Genomic DNA, 17462 nt, shown 5'->3' with positions numbered 1-17462 from the left:
GAAAGACCTAGTGGTTTGGCCAGCTGTATCACTCCTGGGATGTCTCTGCTAAAAGCTCCTCATGCATTTTTATAAATCTCTATAAGGCCACCCCTCAGCCTCCGATGCTGCAGGGAAAATAGCCCCAACCTATTCAGTCTTTTACTGTAGGTCAAGCCCTCCAACCCTGCAAACATAGTTGTCAATCTTTTCAGAACCCTTTCAAGTTTCACAACTTGCTGCAAACATGTCGTCTTTGTTCATCTGACGTGGGAGAATTTTCTGTATGATGTCTTCTATCTGAAAGAGCCCTCCCCTATGCTGCGACAGAGGCACAATGACTTTCAAAATCCTGACAAACTGTTATCAGTCCAAGATTCATTTGTAGAAGCTTCTCAATTACATCTGTAAATGCACCAAATATATTTAAAAATGAGTCATGAATAAAGGCTGCATTAATTTTTATTGTGAAGTTCTACTCATACATCTCAAATCAGAGCATACAAACCTGGTCAGAAGCAGCCTACGGAGTCTAAGATGCCACTGGCTATTTCCCAAACAGGACTGACTTTGCAAGAAACCATAGACATTTGAAATGAATGGGGTGCCATTCATTTTAAGATCAGGTGAACCTAAGAGGCACTGCATTACCTTAGAAATGAGAGATCCTTGACACACACAGCTGAAATCATTGCTGCGCTATTATTAGCAAATTGGAATTAAGGCTGGTGTTTTTTTGCTGGAGCAGAGGAGGTTGAGAGGCGAAGTTTATAAAATCATGAGAGGTATAGATAAAGGTAGTTGTCTCTTCCCTAGGGTGGGGAAGTTCAAGACCAGGGGGCACATATTTACAGTGAGGGGAGGAAGATTGACAAAAAGACAGGTGGGGACAAATGGTTTTGCAGAGTGTGGTTCACATGTGGAATGAACGTCCAGAGGAAGTTGTGGGCACGGGTACAATTACAACATATAAAAGACATTTGGATAAGTACGTGATTAGGGGGAAAGGTTTGGAGGGAAAGGGAGAGGTTGAATAGGTTGGGGCTGTTTTCCCTGGAGCATCGGAGGCTGAGGTGCTGCCTTTTATGGGTTTATATAACCATGAGGGGCATGGATAGGGTAAATAGTCAAGGTCTTTTCCCTGGGTTGAGGTCGTCCAGAACTAGAGGGAATAGGTTTAAAAGTGAGAGGAGAAAAATTTTAATGGGACCTGAGGGACAACTTTTTCACGCAGAGGGTGGTGCGTGGATGGAGTGAGCTGCCACAGGAAACAGTGGATGCTGGCACAATGTCAACATGAAAAAGGCACCTGGATGGGTGTATGAACAGGAAGGGTTAGAGGAATACAGGGCAAGTGCTGGAAACAGACCCTTTGGTCCAACTTCTCCATGCTGACCAGGTATCCTAAATTAATCAGACCAAAGGGTCTGTTTCCAGCACTTGGCCCACATCCCTCCAAACCGTTCCTATTCATGTCCCCATCCAGATGCCATTTAAATAATGTCATTGTAACAGCCTTCACTTCTTCTGGCAGCTCATTCCATACATGTACAACCCTTTGTGTGAAAAAGTTACCCCATAGGTCCCATTTAAATCTTTTCCCTTTTGCCATAAACCTATTCCCTCTGTTTCTGGAATGTCTAACCTCCAGGGAAATGACCTTGTCTATTTGCCCTATCCATACCCCTCATGATTTTATAAACTCATATAAGGTCACTCCTCAACCTCCCATAATCCAGAGAAAACAGCCCCAGTCTACTGTAGCCCAAACCTTCCAACCCTCAGCAACATCCTGGTAAATCATTTCTGGTGGAGAAGTCAATGATTTGGGTTAATACCTGAAACACTGACATCACTGCTGGTGCTGCCTGGCTTGCTGTGTTCTCCCACCCTCCTGCTTGCCTACTTTGGATTCCAGCATCTGCAGTTTTTTTTGTCTCTAACCAATGGCAGAGCAGACTCGATGGGCTGAATGGCCTAACTTCTACTCCAATGGTATCACAGGCTTAGGTTTGTGCGGATTGTTTCAGTGGGAATGTGCAATCCCAGGCTCAACGAGCAGCAGCGCCCAATGGATCAAAGTTCATAGAATCACAGAATCCATACAGTGTGGACACTGGCCCTTCAGCCCAACAGGTTCATACTGACCCTCCAAAGAGTAACCCACCCAGACCCATTTCCCAACCCTATTACTCTACATTTACCCTGACTAATGGACCACACCTACACATCCCTGAACACTGGGACAATTTAGCTTGGCCAATCCACCCCAACTTTCACATCTTTGGTTTGTGGGAGGAAACCGGAGCACCCAGAGAAAACCCACGCAGGCACAGGGGGAGAATGTGCAAACTCCACACAGACAGTCACCCCAATGGTGGAATCGAAGCCAGGTCGCTGGCACTGAGGCAGTGCTGCTAACCGCTGAGCCACTGTGGGTGTGGGGTGCAGTCCAGCAGAAAACAAAAAAAAAAGCCCATTGACTCTTCCACCACACCCACTGCCAGAAAGGGCAGGAAGTTCAGTCCTGGGGGTGATCCACAGCAACCTCACCGGCAGAATCAGATTGTTGGGAGCGCTGGTGTCCCCGCTGGTGCCTTTGCAAGTTGCAGAACTGAGTGAAGGCCTTCCCGCACTCAAGGCAGCTGAAGGGCCTCTCCCCAGTGTGAACCCGCTGGTGCTTCAGCAAAGTGGAGGCCTGGGTGAAGGCCTTCCCGCACTCAGGGCAGCTGAAGGGCCTCTCCCCAGTGTGGACTCGCTGGTGCTTCAGTAGGTCAGAGGAATTGCTGAAGGCCTTCCCACACTCGGGGCAACTGAAGGGCCTGTCCCTAGTATGGACCCACCGGTGGGTAAGCAGGTTGGAGGCATGTGTGAAGGCCTTCCCACACTCACGGCAGCTGAAGGGCCTCTCCCCTGTGTGGACCCGCTGGTGGGTCAGCAGGGCAGAGGAATCGCTGAACCCCTTCCCACACTCTGGGCAGGAGAATGGCCTCTCTCCGGTGTGGACACTCTGGTGCCTCAGCAGGGTGGAGGCCTGGGTGAAGGTCTTTCTGCACTCAGGGCAGCTGAAGGGCCTCTCCCCCGTGTGGACCCTCTGGTGGGTCAGCAGGGCAGAAGAACTGCTGAACCCCTTCCCACACTCTGGGCAGGAGAATGGCCTCTCCCCGGTGTGAACCCGCTGGTGCTTCAGTAGGTCAGAGGAATTGCTGAAGGCCTTCCCACACTCGGGGCAGCTGAAGGGCCTCTCCCCCGTGTGGACCCGTCGGTGCCTCAGCAGGGTGGAGGAACTGCTGAATCCCTTCCTGCACTCAGGGCAGGAGAATGGCCTGACCCCAGTGTGACTGTGCCGATGAGCCTCCAGGGCAGACGGAACACAGAAGCCTATCCCGCAGTCACCACACTTCCACGGTTTCTCCATAGGGCAGGATTCCTCAGGTTTCTCCATGGCCAAAGCTTCAGCTGCACACAAATGTGTGTACAGCCTCTACCTGCTGTGAATTCCTTTCCAGGCCGTATAACTGTTTTAGGTTCCACACTCAGTGCAACAGTAGGGACTCTCGTCCAGACCCAATGATGCTGAAAACGTACTGAACCACAAAGCTTTGCTCTTTTCCACAGAATCTTAGTCAAAAATAGTCACAGTCGCAATGGATTAAGCGACTGTCAGACATTGACGTGAAAGTGAGGACTGCAGATGCTGGAGAGTCAGTGTCAAAGTGCGGTGCTGGAATGGCACAGCAGGTCAGGCAGCATCTGAGCAGCAGGAGAGTCGACGTTTCGGACATAAGCCCTTCGTCTGTTGATTTTTAAACTTCAGTCTTCAGATCAAATACTCTGTAAAAATAAATTACAAAAGTGATCACTGTCAGTCCAGGGTAAGAATTCAGAACAAGCTTCTATTTTGTGCAGAACATTTTTTTCCTTTATTATTCCACAAAATTGAAAGCACCATCCCACTCATACACTCCCTCTCTATTCTCACTCCGCTCTAACTCATTCTCCTGAAGGTGCTGCTTCAGGATCTTACAGGGGCAGAAAAGCAAAAACATCAAGACTTACATCCCTTTTGAATTTTGGATAACTCCACCTGAAAGTTTATATTTTCCACGACATTGGGATACTGCTCCGAGTGAGCAGATCTGATTTTGGGAAGCCAAAAGAACTGTATAAATTCACGATGAACCTGCAATACAGCTTCATTACAAACAACCAGACACAAAATGATTAACGTCCTGGGGGGGCATCAAGGCACTGACACCAACACCAGTGAGAAAGTGAACATACAGATGTGACAAACATCAGTCTTTCATCTTTTAGAATGGGTTGCAGGTAAAATGAATATATAAATCCCAGATCTTCTTACAGGTCACCTTCTCAAGATAACAAGGTTTTGTAACAAAAGGTGACATCTCAGCTCAGACAATGCATTAAAGGTGCGAGGTTAAGTGTCTGTCTGCATCCCAATATTGAATCAGGCTGGTTTTCTTTGACAAAGTGGAATTTACAAAATATTATATATATTCACCGCCTATATTGACTGCCTGCAGATTTGCAGTTTTTGAGCAAAATCGAATTTTTGGATCAGAAATTAGCTAGCTGAAAGAAGACAGAGGGTGGTGGTTGATGGGAAATATTCATCCTGGAGTTCAGTTACTTGTGGGGTACCGCAAGGGTCTGTTTTGGGTCCACTGCTGTTTGTCATTTGTGAAAATGATCTGGATGAGGGCATAGAAGGATGGGTTAGTAAATTTGCGGATGACACTCCGGTCGGTAGAGTTGTGGATAGTGACAAAGGATGTTGTAGGTTACAAAGATACATAGATAAGCTGCAGAGATGGGCTGAGAGGTGGAAAATGGAGCTTAATGTGGAACAGTGTGAGGTGATTCACTTGGGAAGGATTAACAAGTATGCAGAGTACTGGGCTAATGGTAAGATTCTTGGTAGTGTAGATGAGCAGAGAGATCTTGGTGTCCAGATACATAGATCCTTGAAGGTTGCCACCCAGGTTGACAGGGTTGTTAAGAAGGCATATGGTGTGTTAGCTTTTATTGGTTGAGGGATTGAGTTTCGGAACCATGAGATCATGCTGCAGATGTACAAAACTGGTGCGGCCACATTTGGAGTATTGTGTACAGTTCCGGTCACTGCATTATAGGAAGGTCGTGGAAGCTTTGGGAAAGGTTCAGAGGAGATTTACTAGGATGTTGCCTGGTATGGAGGGAAGGTCTTATGAGCAAACGGTGAAGAACTTGAGGCTGTTTTCGTTAGAAAGAAAAACATGGAAAGGTGACTTAGTAATCAGAGGGTTAGATAGTTTGGACAGTGAATGCCTTTTTCCTTGGATGGCGATGGCTAGCACGAGGGGATATAGCTTCAAACTGAGGGGTGATAGATATTGGACAGATGTCAGAGGTAGTTTCTTTAGTCAATAGTAGGGGTGCGGAACGCACTGCCTGCAACAGTAGTAGATTCGCTAAATTTAAGGGCATTTAAATGGTCATTGGATAGGGATATGGACGAGAATGGAATAGTATAGGTTAGACGGTCTTCAGATTGGTTCCACAGGTCAGCACAACATCGAGGGTCGAAGGGCCTGTACTGCGCTGTAATGTTCTATGTATCTGCAAATATTCTGAAAATATAAGTTCACCCCATAGACTTTTATATACGTGTGCGCATGCATGAGAGAAAGCAAATGTCTATTTCTGTGCTGTTTATCTCTGTCTAGTTGATAACAAATGCTTTATTTCTGAGGATATAAATATTGTTACAAATCAGAGCTGTGTAATAATAGTTAGATGTAAGTGAGAGAGAGAGTTCCTCAAATTGGGCGCTATAAGAATCCTGGGAGACCCTTTATTTCTGGTCTACTTCCTAATGAACAAACATTAAGCATTGTCACCTTTTTTTTTGTTTAATTTCCCTGCTACGACGAGTCTCTCTGTCTGGATGGTTGACAGGCTGGGAAATTGTGGGTTAGGCCTTGATTGGCTGAATATTTTATTGATCTGGAATGTATCAAAGATGGGGGTGGGGTCAAAACTTCAGCAGAGCTGACAAAAGTTGACATAGAACTCTGTAGGAACAGGGAGATCAACAGAGGACAGAGAAATCAGGACCTGAAATCCAATCTGACACCAGACTACCATGTTATCAGTGCTTTGATTAGTAGTGCCAACCCTCTACCTTAACCGAGCTTCTCATTCAACTTGAATTCCATGTACCCCCTTGATATTCAGGATCCAATCCTTGTCATCCTGAAGCCATGTCTCTGTAAGGTGTCTCTGATCATAAGTATTCTTTTCTGTGTGCAGTCAATTCATTCACTTTATTATGGTGCAGCACACATTCAGATACTGAGCTTTTAGTTTTTTTTGTGACCTTTAGAATCCAGCTTTGCTTGCTGGTACATTTCTCCTCCTTGTCCCTTTCTATCGTTCTTGAAAGTTCATTTTCCATATCACTACATTGCTCACCTGCCATAATTTGGATTGGCCAGGCTAAATTGTGTCCAAGGATGTACAGGTTAGGTGGGTTACCCATGGGAAATGCAGGGTTATAGTTTCAGAGTAATAAATGCAGGAGTAGGCTATTTGGCCCATCGAGCCTGCTCCTCCATTCATTAAGATCATGGCTGATCTATCCATCGTCTCAGCTCCTCCTCCCTGCGTTATCCTGACTACCTTTAATTTCCCTACCCTGCAAAAACCAATCCAACTGTGTCTTGAATATACTTAATAAAGCTGTCTCTACCTCTTCCTCAGGCAGAGAATTCCATAGATTCACTACTCTCCAGGAAAAGCAGTTCCTCCTCATCTCAGTCCTAAATCTACTCCCCCTAATCTTGAGACCAAATCCCTAGTTCTAGTCTAACTCACCAGCAGAAACGACTGGACAGGATAGGTGGGGTGGGGTGGGGGTGGGTCTGGGTGGTATGCTCTTCGGAGGGGTCAGTGTGGACTTGATGGGCTGAATGGGGCCTGATTCTGCACTGTAGGGATTCTATGATTTACCGCAGTTGTGTGTGCCCCATATCACAGCACCCAGAACTTCCCACCTTCAGCAAATTGAAAGACAAGTCCCACCCTGCCCTCTCGTATGTGTGTTATCTAAATGCTTAATCGTTTCTAGTGAATACAGCCCACACCTCCCGCTGCTGGCAGTAACCTTTACAAATCTGATGAAACAATGCAATACCTGCAGTACTGAAAATTGTAAGGCTTCTAACGATACCAGTTACTGATTCACTGCTCCTTCTGATGAACAGCGTTGGAAATACAATGTTGGAGGCTGAATGAAATAAGCAGTTTAAAACAAAACCAGTGTTGAAACTTTATTGCTGGAACAGCACAGCAGGTCAGGCAGCATCCAGGGAACAGGAGATTCGACGTTTCGGGCACAGGCCCTTCTTCAGGAATGAGCAGAGAGTGTTCAGCAGGAGAAGATAAAAGGTAGGGAGGAGGGACTTGGAGGAGGGGAGTTGGAAATGTGATAGGTGGAAAGAGGTCAAGGTGAGGGTGATAGGTCGGAGTAGGGTGGAGGCGGAGAGGTCAAGAAGAAGACTGCAGGTCAGGAAGGCGGTGCCGGGCTGGAAGGATCCGGCTGAGACAAGGTGGGGGGAGGGGGGATGAAGAAACTGGTGAAGTCCAAGTTCATCCCCTGCGGTTGGAGGGTTCCCAGTCGGAAGATAAGACGCTCCTCCTCCGACCGTCGGGTTGTTGTGGTTTGGCGGTGGATGAGTCCAATGACCTGCATATCCTCGGTGGAGTGGGAGGGGGAGTTGAAATGCTCCTCGGTGGAGTGGGAGGGGGAGACAAAAACAAAACCAACCTAACCCTTCACTAGGCTCCCTGCTCAGCACATTGTACTTACTGCTAGTAAACCTAGCACTTCATCCCCACAGTGCAATTAATTCCCGCTTTCCAACCAAATCCCAGATGTGCTCCCTCACTCAGTTGCTGTCTCACAAATGAAAGCTTTCATTGTAACTTCTTCTGCTCCCAGGAAGGGCAAAGTATCTTTGAAAGCTGCTCCTGAAATTCTAGTCTTCACAACTACACTTCTACTTTCACAGAAGACGATTAGAATCATACAGTAAGGAAACAGACCCTTCGGCCCAACTCGTTTGTGCTGACCAGATATCCTTAATTAATCTAGTTCCATTTGCTAGCACTTAGCCCATACCCCTGTAAACACTTCCTCTTCATGTATCCATCCAGATACCTTTTAAAATGTTATGTACCAGCCTCAACCACTTCCTCTGGCAGTTCATTCCTTACAGACATCACCCTCTGCGTGAGAACGTTGCCTCTCAGGTTCCTATTTCCCCTCTCACCTCAAACCTATGCCCCATACTTTTGGATTCCCATATCCTGGGGAAAAGATCTTGGTGATGCTCCCTATCCATGACCCTTCTGAACTTCTATAGGGTCACCCGTCAGCCTCCAACACTCCACAGAAAACAGCCCCAGTCTATTCAGCCTCTCCATGGAGCTCAAACCTTCCAACTCTGGCAACAGCCTTGTAAATCCTTTCCGAACTCTTTCAAGTTTCACAACATCTTTCCTACAGCAAGGAGATCAGAACTGAGTGTGGTATTCCAAAAGCGGCCTAACCAATGTCCTGTACAGCCATAACATTACCTCCCCACTCCTGTACTCAATGAACTGCCCAATAGAGGAAAGCATACCAAACACCACCTTCACTGTCTGATCTACTTGCGACTCCACTTTCAGGGAACTATGAACCTGCACTCCAAGGTCTCTTTATTCTGCCACACTCCCCAGGACCTTAGGTATATAAGTATGCCCTCATTTGTCTTATCAAAATGCAACACTTCATATTTGTCTAAATTAAACACCATCTGCTACTCCTTGGCTCATCACATCTGATCAATTCTAATTTATAATGAACTTCCTTTCCTCTCTCATTCCCTAAAAGCAGAAACTCTCCATCCCACACACTCCCTCCATTCTCACTTTGCTGAACCTAATCTCTGCTGTACCTCATCCTGAAGGGTCTGGTTCATGCTGGTTAACAGGCCCACACTCAGGGGGAATCTAACTGAAACATACTGAATACAGAATTGCCTGGACAGAGTGGTCATTGGGAAGATGTTTCCATTGATCAGAGAGTCTAGGACCCGAGGGTACAGTCTTCGAGGAAAGGGGAGACCTTTCAGAACGGAGATAAGGAGAAGCTTCTTCAGCCAGAGAGTGGTGAATCTATGGAATTCATTGCCACAGAAGGCTGTGGAGGCCAGATCATTGAGTATATTTAAGACAGGGATAGATAGGTTCTTGAATATCAAGGGGATCAAGGGTTATGGGGAGAAAGCAGGAAAATGGGGTTGAGAAATTTACCAGTCATGATTGGATGGCAGAGCAGACGCGATGGGCTAAATGGCCTAATTTCTGCTCCTATGTCTTATGGTCTTTGCATGTGAGAACTGGGAGCAGGAGTAGGCCATTTGGTCTTTCGAGCCTGCACCAGCATTGAACAGATCATAACTGGAAATGAATATCCCTACATCTGGGTGGTCAGGCTGGGACATTTTTCACTGGAGCATAGGAGGTTGAGAGGTGACCTTATTGGGGATTATAAAATCATGAGGGGGAATAGATGGGGTGACCAGTGGGTATCCTTTCCCGAGGGAGGGGGTTTCAAGATGAGGGAGCAAATTTTGAAGGTGAGAGGAGAAAGATTTTAAAAAGACACAAGGAGCACTTATTTTTTAAGAACGTGGCTTGTGTGTGGAATGAGTGTCCCAAGGAAGTAGTGAATGCAGGTACAGTTACAATGTTTAAAAGACATTTGGAGAAGTACATGAATAGGAAAGGTTCAGAGGGATATAGGCCAATCACTGGCAGATGGACCAGTTTAATTTGAGAACATAGCATGGACTCGTTGGACTGAAGGGTCTGTTTCTGTGCTGTATGATCCTGTATCTGTACTGGTCTTAAAACCATTTTCTTGGAGATCCATGATAGCAGTGGTCTGAGTGGTCTGCTGTGCTGGGCTCTGCCATACCCCCTGGCAAGGTGGACCTTGACCCCCCCCCCCCCCCCCCCCCCAAAAATTGCTAATATAAACATACTGAACATCTGGACTTGCTATAATTGTGATTTGACAGCTTTAAGACCAGAATGAAAGCAAATGAAGGAAAGGCGCTGAAAGTGGTGCAGCAGGTAGGGCACTCCCCTACTGCATCAGGGGTGCATGGAGCCATTGCTCAAACTCCCAGGGCAGACCCTTTGGGTTTAATGGGGCAGCAGTTACTCTGGGAGTTTGGCAAACTCTGAGAAAAGATTGAAGCAGCGGTGGAACCACTATCTGCCACGCTGGAAAAGCATGGTCAGGAAATTCAAATGTTGGACCAAAGAGAATAGGCAGAGGAGGAGAGGACCGTGGCACCGGAGACCGTGGCGGAGGTCTCGGGAGGAAGGATCCGAATGCTGGAAGACCAGGTACGGGTCCTTCAGGAGCAAGTGGGCGACCTGGAAAACAAAAGTAGAAGAAAAAGCTTACAGCTCTTGGGTCTTCCGGAACGCGAGGGCAGTGAAGACCTCGTTGGATTCCTGGAGAAGTGACTCCCGACATTCCTGGGGCGGGAGTTGGAGTCGGGCCTGTTGAATGTGGAGTGGACCAACGGGATCACAATGCGCAGGTCCAGGCCGGACCCACGACACCGCACGGTCCTAGTGCAACTCCTGCATTACAAAGAAAAACAGTTAGTGACTGAAACAGCAAGAAGACTGGGAAGTGATCCAGAGGCTTTAATGCACAAAGGCTCAAGAATAATGTCTTTTCAGGACTTCTCAGGTCCCAGAATTAAGAAGAGAAGGGATTTGATGAGGTTGAGAAAATTAAGGGATCTGAACAGTCAATATTACTTCAGGTACTTGGCCGTGTTGCATTTCTCTCATGGACGGGCGGTATATAATTTTGATTCAGCAGAAAAAGCAAAGGACTATGTGAATTCTCTGAATTAAAGGACTCCAGTCGGGGTGGAGGGAGGGGGCATTGTTACAGACAATGGTACAGTTTTTTTGCCCCTTCCTGTCCCCTCTCTCCACTTATTTTGTGGTTATCAGTTTTATACCAACTGCCTTGAAGTAAAACCAGAATGATTTAGTATATCGGTCAGTTGGATATTATCTGGGGCCTTTGTTTTTTACTGCTGTCCTTTTGGTTTTGGACTAGGGGTGGTTCAGATGTATGGAGAAAGGGTGTGTTGGGAGGGGGGGGGGGGGGGTGGGTGGGAAATGGACATCCATTGTTAACTCTCAGAATGTAAATAACATGTTTTTCATCTGTGTATTCCCTGGGGCTAGGGCACGGCCTCAGCTGGAAGGAGCCGGGATGGTAGCAAGGATTGGGAGGAGGGCACCCTATTGGCAGGGATGAGGGAGATCTCGAATGGTATTGGGGGTTATTTGGGTGTTTGCTTAAGTTATATGTAGTGGTTAGTTAGTTTTTTAGTTGTAGTAGCTTTTACATTTTATACATTTATTGTCTTTGTCACTCGCCTCACTTCAGATAAGCTTCCTCCTCTCGGGAAACCACGGGCTGTTCTGGATGACCATGGCTAGTGATTCGTTCAGGTGGTGCACCTGGAATGTAAAAGGGAGCCATTCCCCCATTAAAAAGAAAGAAGGTTCTGTCAAACCTCAGGAAGGAAAGGATGGACATCGCCCTGCTGCAAGAAACACATTTAACCGATAAGGAACATCTGAAACTGCAGCAAGGGGGGTTATGATAGGGTATTCTTCGCCTCCTTTAGCTCCAAGAGTAGAAGAGTGGCTATATTGGTAAGAAGGAACCTTCCTTTCCAGGCAATTGAGCAAATTAAGGACAAACATGGACTGCCCATCGTTCTTAAAGCTCAATTACATGGAGAAGAGTATGGTGTCCTGAATGTGTACCCCCACCCCCCCACCACCCTCCACGTGCACCCTCTTACATTTCTGATTGATGCAGTTGCTATATTAATGAGTCTTGGGGTGCACAGCACGATCATAGGAGGGGATTTTAATCACCTAATAGATCCTGAGGTAGACAGGGTGACAAAGGGCCTGGCATGTATGACTGCACAATCTAAGCAGTTGGTGGACATGATTAGTTTCACTACAGTGTAGAAACAAGCCCTTCGGTCCAACAAGTCCACACTGACCCTCCGAAGAGTAAACCACCGTGATCCATTTCCCTCTGACTAATGCACCTGACACCATGGGCAATTTAACATGGCCAATTCACTTTACCTGCACATCTTTGGATTGTGGGAGGAAACCGGAGCACCTAAAGGAAACCCACGCAGACACGGGGTGAATGTGCAAACTCCACACAGACAGTTGCCCGAGGCCGCAATTGAACCTTGGTCCCTGGTGCTGTGAGGCAGCAGTGCTAACCACTAAACCACCGTGTTGCCCCAGTGTGAGGAGTTGGGGTTAGTGGATGTGTGGAAGCACCTCCACCCAAATGGAAGAGACTTTACTTTCTGTTCCAACCCACACAAGTGCCACACGCGAATTGACATTTTTTATGCCATTGGATTATTTGGACAGGACATTGGCTTGTAAAATTGGGCAGATAGCTGTCTTGGACCATGCGCTAGTGTATTTCGATGGTAAAATCATGGGTGGTGGAATGGATGGCACTGGCACATGGACCCATTCCTGTTAAGGGACAGCAAATTCGTTGAGTACATCACAAGAAAGTTCAGGGCCTTCTGGAATATCAACTCCAGTCAGGCCAGTAATCCGGCAATACTGTGGGAGGCCACTAAGGCATATTTATGAGGCCTAGTTATTTCGTATTCAACAACTAGAAGGAAGCAGAGGGAGGAGCAACAACAGATGCTGAGAAAGTATATTATATTAGGCCTTCACTGGTCAAGCTGCAGCTCTCCAGGCTGCTCTCGACTCATTACACACACAGGTGGCAAAAAAGGGTCCCCTTTGCCAAACAAAGATTGTTTGAATTTGGAGAACCTGCCCCTCCCCAGTATAAAGGCGGAACAGGTTTCCCTGTTGAATGCACCTATGATGATACAGGAGGTGCAGGAAACAATAAAGCATCTCCAGAGTGGCAACACACCGGGGTCAGATGGATTCCCAAGTGAATTCTATAAGGAATTCATAAATGCCACCTCTGGGGATGTATATCAACTCATATACACAGGTTTGTCTTCCACCCTCTCTTAGGGAGGCTAATATTTCCTTCATTTTAAAGAAGGGGAAAGAGCTTGAAGAATGTGCTTCATACAGACCCATCTCACTGTTGAATGTAGATTTTAAAATTCTACCCAAGATACTGGCCTTGAGGTTGGAAAAGGTGTTGCCCTATATTATGAAAGAAGATCAGATGGGTTTTAAGGACCGTAGCTCCTCCAACAATATCAGGAGCGTACTGACCATAGTGCAGGTATGCCAGCAAAGATTGATCCCGGGTTCAGTGGTTTCCCGAGACGCAGAAAAGGTGTTTGACCGGATAGGATGGCTGTACCTGTTTGGGGTCCTCAAGCGTTTTGGTCTGGGGGGGGGGGGTCCTTTGCTAGACGGGTAGTGGTGTTGTACAATGATCCTAAAGCAGCAGTCATCACAAACAGCACAAAGTCAGATAACTTTCATACTGGGAGGGGTAGTCGACAGGGGTGTCCTCTTTCACCACTGCTATTTACCTTGGCAATTGAGCCATTAGCTGAGGCTATCAGGTGGGATCCTGAAATAGTGGCGCCAGAGGTGGGAATGGGCAAGCATAAGATCACACTATATGCTGATGATGTCCTTTTGTTCTTGGTCAATCTGGAGGTGTCAGTTCCTCGATTGATTCAAACAATTAATGTGTTTGGCAGTTTTCGGGCTACAGGATCAACTTTAGAAAATTGGAAGCCAAGCCGGTGGGGGGATTAGTGGAGGTGCCTGATCTGAAGGATAGAATGCAGTCCCTGTTTAGATGGTCATCAAAAGGATTTTTTGTATTTGGGAATGTTTATTACTCCTGCTTTCCACCAGCTGTATAAAGCTAACATGTACAGTTACTGGAGAGGATAAAGCAGGATTTGCAGATTGGGAGGGATTACCGTTCTCATGGTTCGGCCAAATTACCCTGATTTAAAATGAATGTTCTTCCTCGCCTGTTGTACCCCATGAGAATGCTTCCGTTGTTGCTACCCAGATGAGTATTACTGAGGCTTGATGGTTGGCGAGGTTATTTTATTTGATGTCGCAGGGGCCCCCTAATTAAATTTACCAAATTGCAGCTCTCGCAGGATGAGGGAGGGTGGACCTTCCGGACTTGAAGAGATATCAAATAAGCGCTTTGTTAGCATATGTGGGTGACTGAGCACAGAGGGATTTGATTTGACGTTGAAGCCTCAGTTGAGATGTCCCCTCAGTTCATCTATTATTCATGGATAAGATGAAATCCATAACCGAGCAGTGTAAGAATTCAATCATTTTAAATACAGTGAAAGCCTGGAGGATAATGAGACAAGACAAGGGCAATTGGCTTAAGACCTCGCCGTTTACCCCATTGGTGGGAGTCCAAGGATTTAAACCTGGGGCAATGGACTCCGGCTTTAAGTCATGGGAGAATAAGGGAATCTCCTGTCTGGGAGATTCATGCAAGGGGGAGGTCTTGATGACATTTAGCCAACTAAGTCAGAAATATGGATTGTCTAATAGGAACCTTATCCGTACTTTCAGATAAGGGATTATATACAGAGGAAGACCACACTCAGCTTTACAGGTCAGACGTGGAGAAAAGACTGCTCCGGTGTACAGGCGCTCTTTCAGTTAGTACTTTGTATCATTTACAGAAGAGACGTGCCTTAAGGGACATGGAGGGACTCTGTAGGACGTTGAATCAGGAGCTCGGAGAGGATATTTCATTGGAAGTATGGGAAGATATATGGGAAAATGTAAGGAAAATTTCAATATGTAACAAAGCACAGACCATTCAATTGAAGAATTTACACAGCGCTCATTTGACGTTAGAGAGGCTAGCTAAGTTCAAGAGAGTGGCATCACGAGGGTGTCCCAAATGTAAAATTAATATAGGCACTCTCACACACTGCTATTGGTTATGTTGTAAGATCCAGCGATATTGGAGTGCTATCGTAAGGGAGCTGAAGGACATCCTGGGGATTGAAATTAAAGTGGATCCTACTTCTGGAGTTGCCAAATCTGTCTTTCTGGGGGAACAGGGAACAGACTGTGTAACATTCTTACCCACTGTGCAAGGAAGAACATTTTTGGACGTTGGAAAATCCCCCAGGGCTTATGGGGTGGCATAGGCTGGTGATGGAACATCTCCCCCAAGATTACCTCACAAATATGGTGCAGTTTTACAAGACATGGCAGCCTTTCTAAATTATATTGATGCAGACTTATCGGCAATATTAATTAGGGCCGTGGTATAGCCATGGGAATCAGTCTGGGCACCCGTGGGACCCTGGGAGGGGGAGGCTGGGGAAAAAGAATACGGGTACAATAACTGGTGCTCCCAGGGATGGGAACCTCAGTGGAGGTGTAGTGAGTGAAATAGAATAAAGTAATGTGATATAATTTGAGTTAATTTGAATTCAGTTTAATTTAGTTTTTATTTAATTTGATTGCAGTTTAGTTTAAGCTAAGTTTGTTCTGGTAGAATAGTAGGTAGTTCATCATTAATAGTATTGTGATATGACATTGTTGCACTGCATATATCTTTCTATTTTGGTATTGTTCTTTTTTGTCTATAGATGTTTTGTGAAAGATCTGAAAAAGTTTCTAAAAATATTTTTGAAAACAAACACATTTTCTTGCCTTCCCCGATAAATAATTTTGAGATTCAAAAGTCAGATGAACTCCGCTTTGAATATATTCAATGTCTCCCTAACTGCAGGAAGACATCCCCACTTCTGAACGCCATTCCTCTTGCTAACATATCACTTGCAGTGCTTGCTGCACCTATCTGACAACTGGCATTGACTGGAGTAGAAAGCCTGAGTAGAAGGTAGCCGAGGCACCTTTGTACATCTACTCATCATTCCTGATGAAGGGCTTTTGCCCAAAACGTTGACTGACCTGTGTTTTTCCAGCACTAAATTTTTGACTCTGATTCCAGCATCTGCAGTCTTCACTTGCTCCACAACCCAATATATCACCATTTAAACAACGTATCTCCTTTCTGTTATTTTTTACAGGAAAGGCTATAACTTCACAATGTGTTACTGCATTTGCCAAATAAGACACATACCTAAATCAACTTTGCTGCAAGTCAAGAACTGAACGCCAGAATGAAAAAATAAAATGGAAAAGAGCGTGTTGTACTCACAGATTTTGGACAGACGGAAGAAGTTGAAGTTCAATCTTCATTGAGAGAGAGAGGAGCAACACCAGCTTCACAAGCTCATGGTCCAACTTCCGCATTCAGATATGGGCGGGGGGGAGTAATCAAAAGCCGGAGGACCACATTCTTTCCGGTCTTCCAGTGCTTCCTATTGGTCCAGCAGAAGAATGTCGTGCGCTGTTTCCGCCGGCAGCGAAGAGCATGCGCAGTATTTTGCTGACACCGGCGTACATGCGCAGTGCTTGCTGACACCGAGAAGCATGCGCAGAATGCTCAATGGAGATGCTGGTGCAACTGACAGATTTACAGTGTCCAAATGCCAATAAGAAAAAACAGTTTTTTTGTTTCCCTGGGACTCAACAGTTTATTCCTTTTTCATTTTGTCTGGCTGCTCCACTTTTGTATGTCTTTTCCCCAGGATAGAGGAAGTCCAAAACTACGGGGGCATAGGCTTAGGCTGGGAGGGAAAAGGTTTAAAAGGGACCGAACTGGTAACATTTTCACGCAGAGCCAGAGACAGTGGTCTAATCTGGAACAATTACGACATTTAAAAGGCATCTGGATGGGTATATGAATAGGGAGGGTTGAGAGAGAGAGATGGGCCAAATGGTGGCAAATGGATCACGAGATTAATTTAGAATATGTGGTTTGCGTGCTGTGCGTCTCTATGACTCTATTTGTACATAATCTGAACCAAGACTAGGAATAGGCCATTCCACCTTTACAGCCTGTCCTCAACTGTGGCCTAACTGTACAGACTTCAATGCAAGTTTCAGAAAGGTGTCTGCACCTTTTTAAACAATTGAACATGCTTTCAGACTTTACCAATGTTTCTTAATAAATCATTTTAGCCATTTTCAATGTTAAAGATCAGCGATTTCTCACCCACCTCCCCTCCAACCACCCCTCCCCCATCTTCCAGGTAGAGTCATGACCATCCATTCACTCTCTAACCTTAGAATGGCTTGATACAGTGATCAACGAGGGCTCGAGGCACGAGAAAGGATGGGAGTGGGGGTGCAGGTAGAGAACTTGGACGGGAGGCAGAGGCTGGGAGGAAGAAAGAGAGAGAAAATGGACATGGGGACAGAGCATTGGGGGTAAAGAAAGCCTGGCGGTACATAGGGTGGGGGGCAGAGGGTTTGTCAGA

The 17462-nt window shown here is 46.1% G+C and overlaps 1 protein-coding gene and 1 long non-coding RNA gene across 2 annotated transcripts in view; one reads left to right on the top strand and one right to left on the bottom strand.

Moving 5' to 3' along the window:
• Positions 1-17168, top strand: part of LOC148144356 (uncharacterized) — a 28469-nt gene extending 11301 nt beyond the window's left edge. The window contains exon 2 of the long non-coding RNA XR_015751445.1: positions 16167-17168. This is a non-coding gene — a long non-coding RNA (uncharacterized LOC148144356). The remainder of the gene's footprint in view (positions 1-16166) is intronic.
• LOC148144357 (uncharacterized) lies at positions 2396-16384 on the bottom strand. The gene is made up of 3 exons (XM_087974682.1): positions 16298-16384; positions 10508-10689; positions 2396-3813 (listed from the first exon to the last, which is right to left on the bottom strand). The coding sequence occupies exon 3, from the start codon at positions 3422-3424 to the stop codon at positions 2501-2503; it is 924 nt and encodes a 307-aa protein (XP_087830808.1). The 5' UTR covers positions 3425-3813; positions 10508-10689; positions 16298-16384; the 3' UTR covers positions 2396-2500.
• Positions 17169-17462: the final 294 nt, after the last annotated feature.

The sequence above is a fragment of the Chiloscyllium plagiosum genome, unplaced genomic scaffold (assembly GCF_037043375.1).
Source record: "Chiloscyllium plagiosum isolate Xiang-an unplaced genomic scaffold, Cpla_swu_hap1 HiC_scaffold_27, whole genome shotgun sequence".
Lineage (NCBI taxonomy): Eukaryota > Metazoa > Chordata > Chondrichthyes > Orectolobiformes > Hemiscylliidae > Chiloscyllium > Chiloscyllium plagiosum.
The sequence above is the reverse complement of the archived record's forward strand: the minus strand, read 5'-3'. Positions and strand labels throughout refer to the sequence as shown.

Bases quoted from the DNA above. Each gene is read 5' to 3' on its own strand.
- LOC148144357 (XM_087974682.1), bottom strand. From the start codon at position 3,424: ATGGAGAAACCTGAGGAATCCTGCCCTATGGAGAAACCGTGGAAGTGT.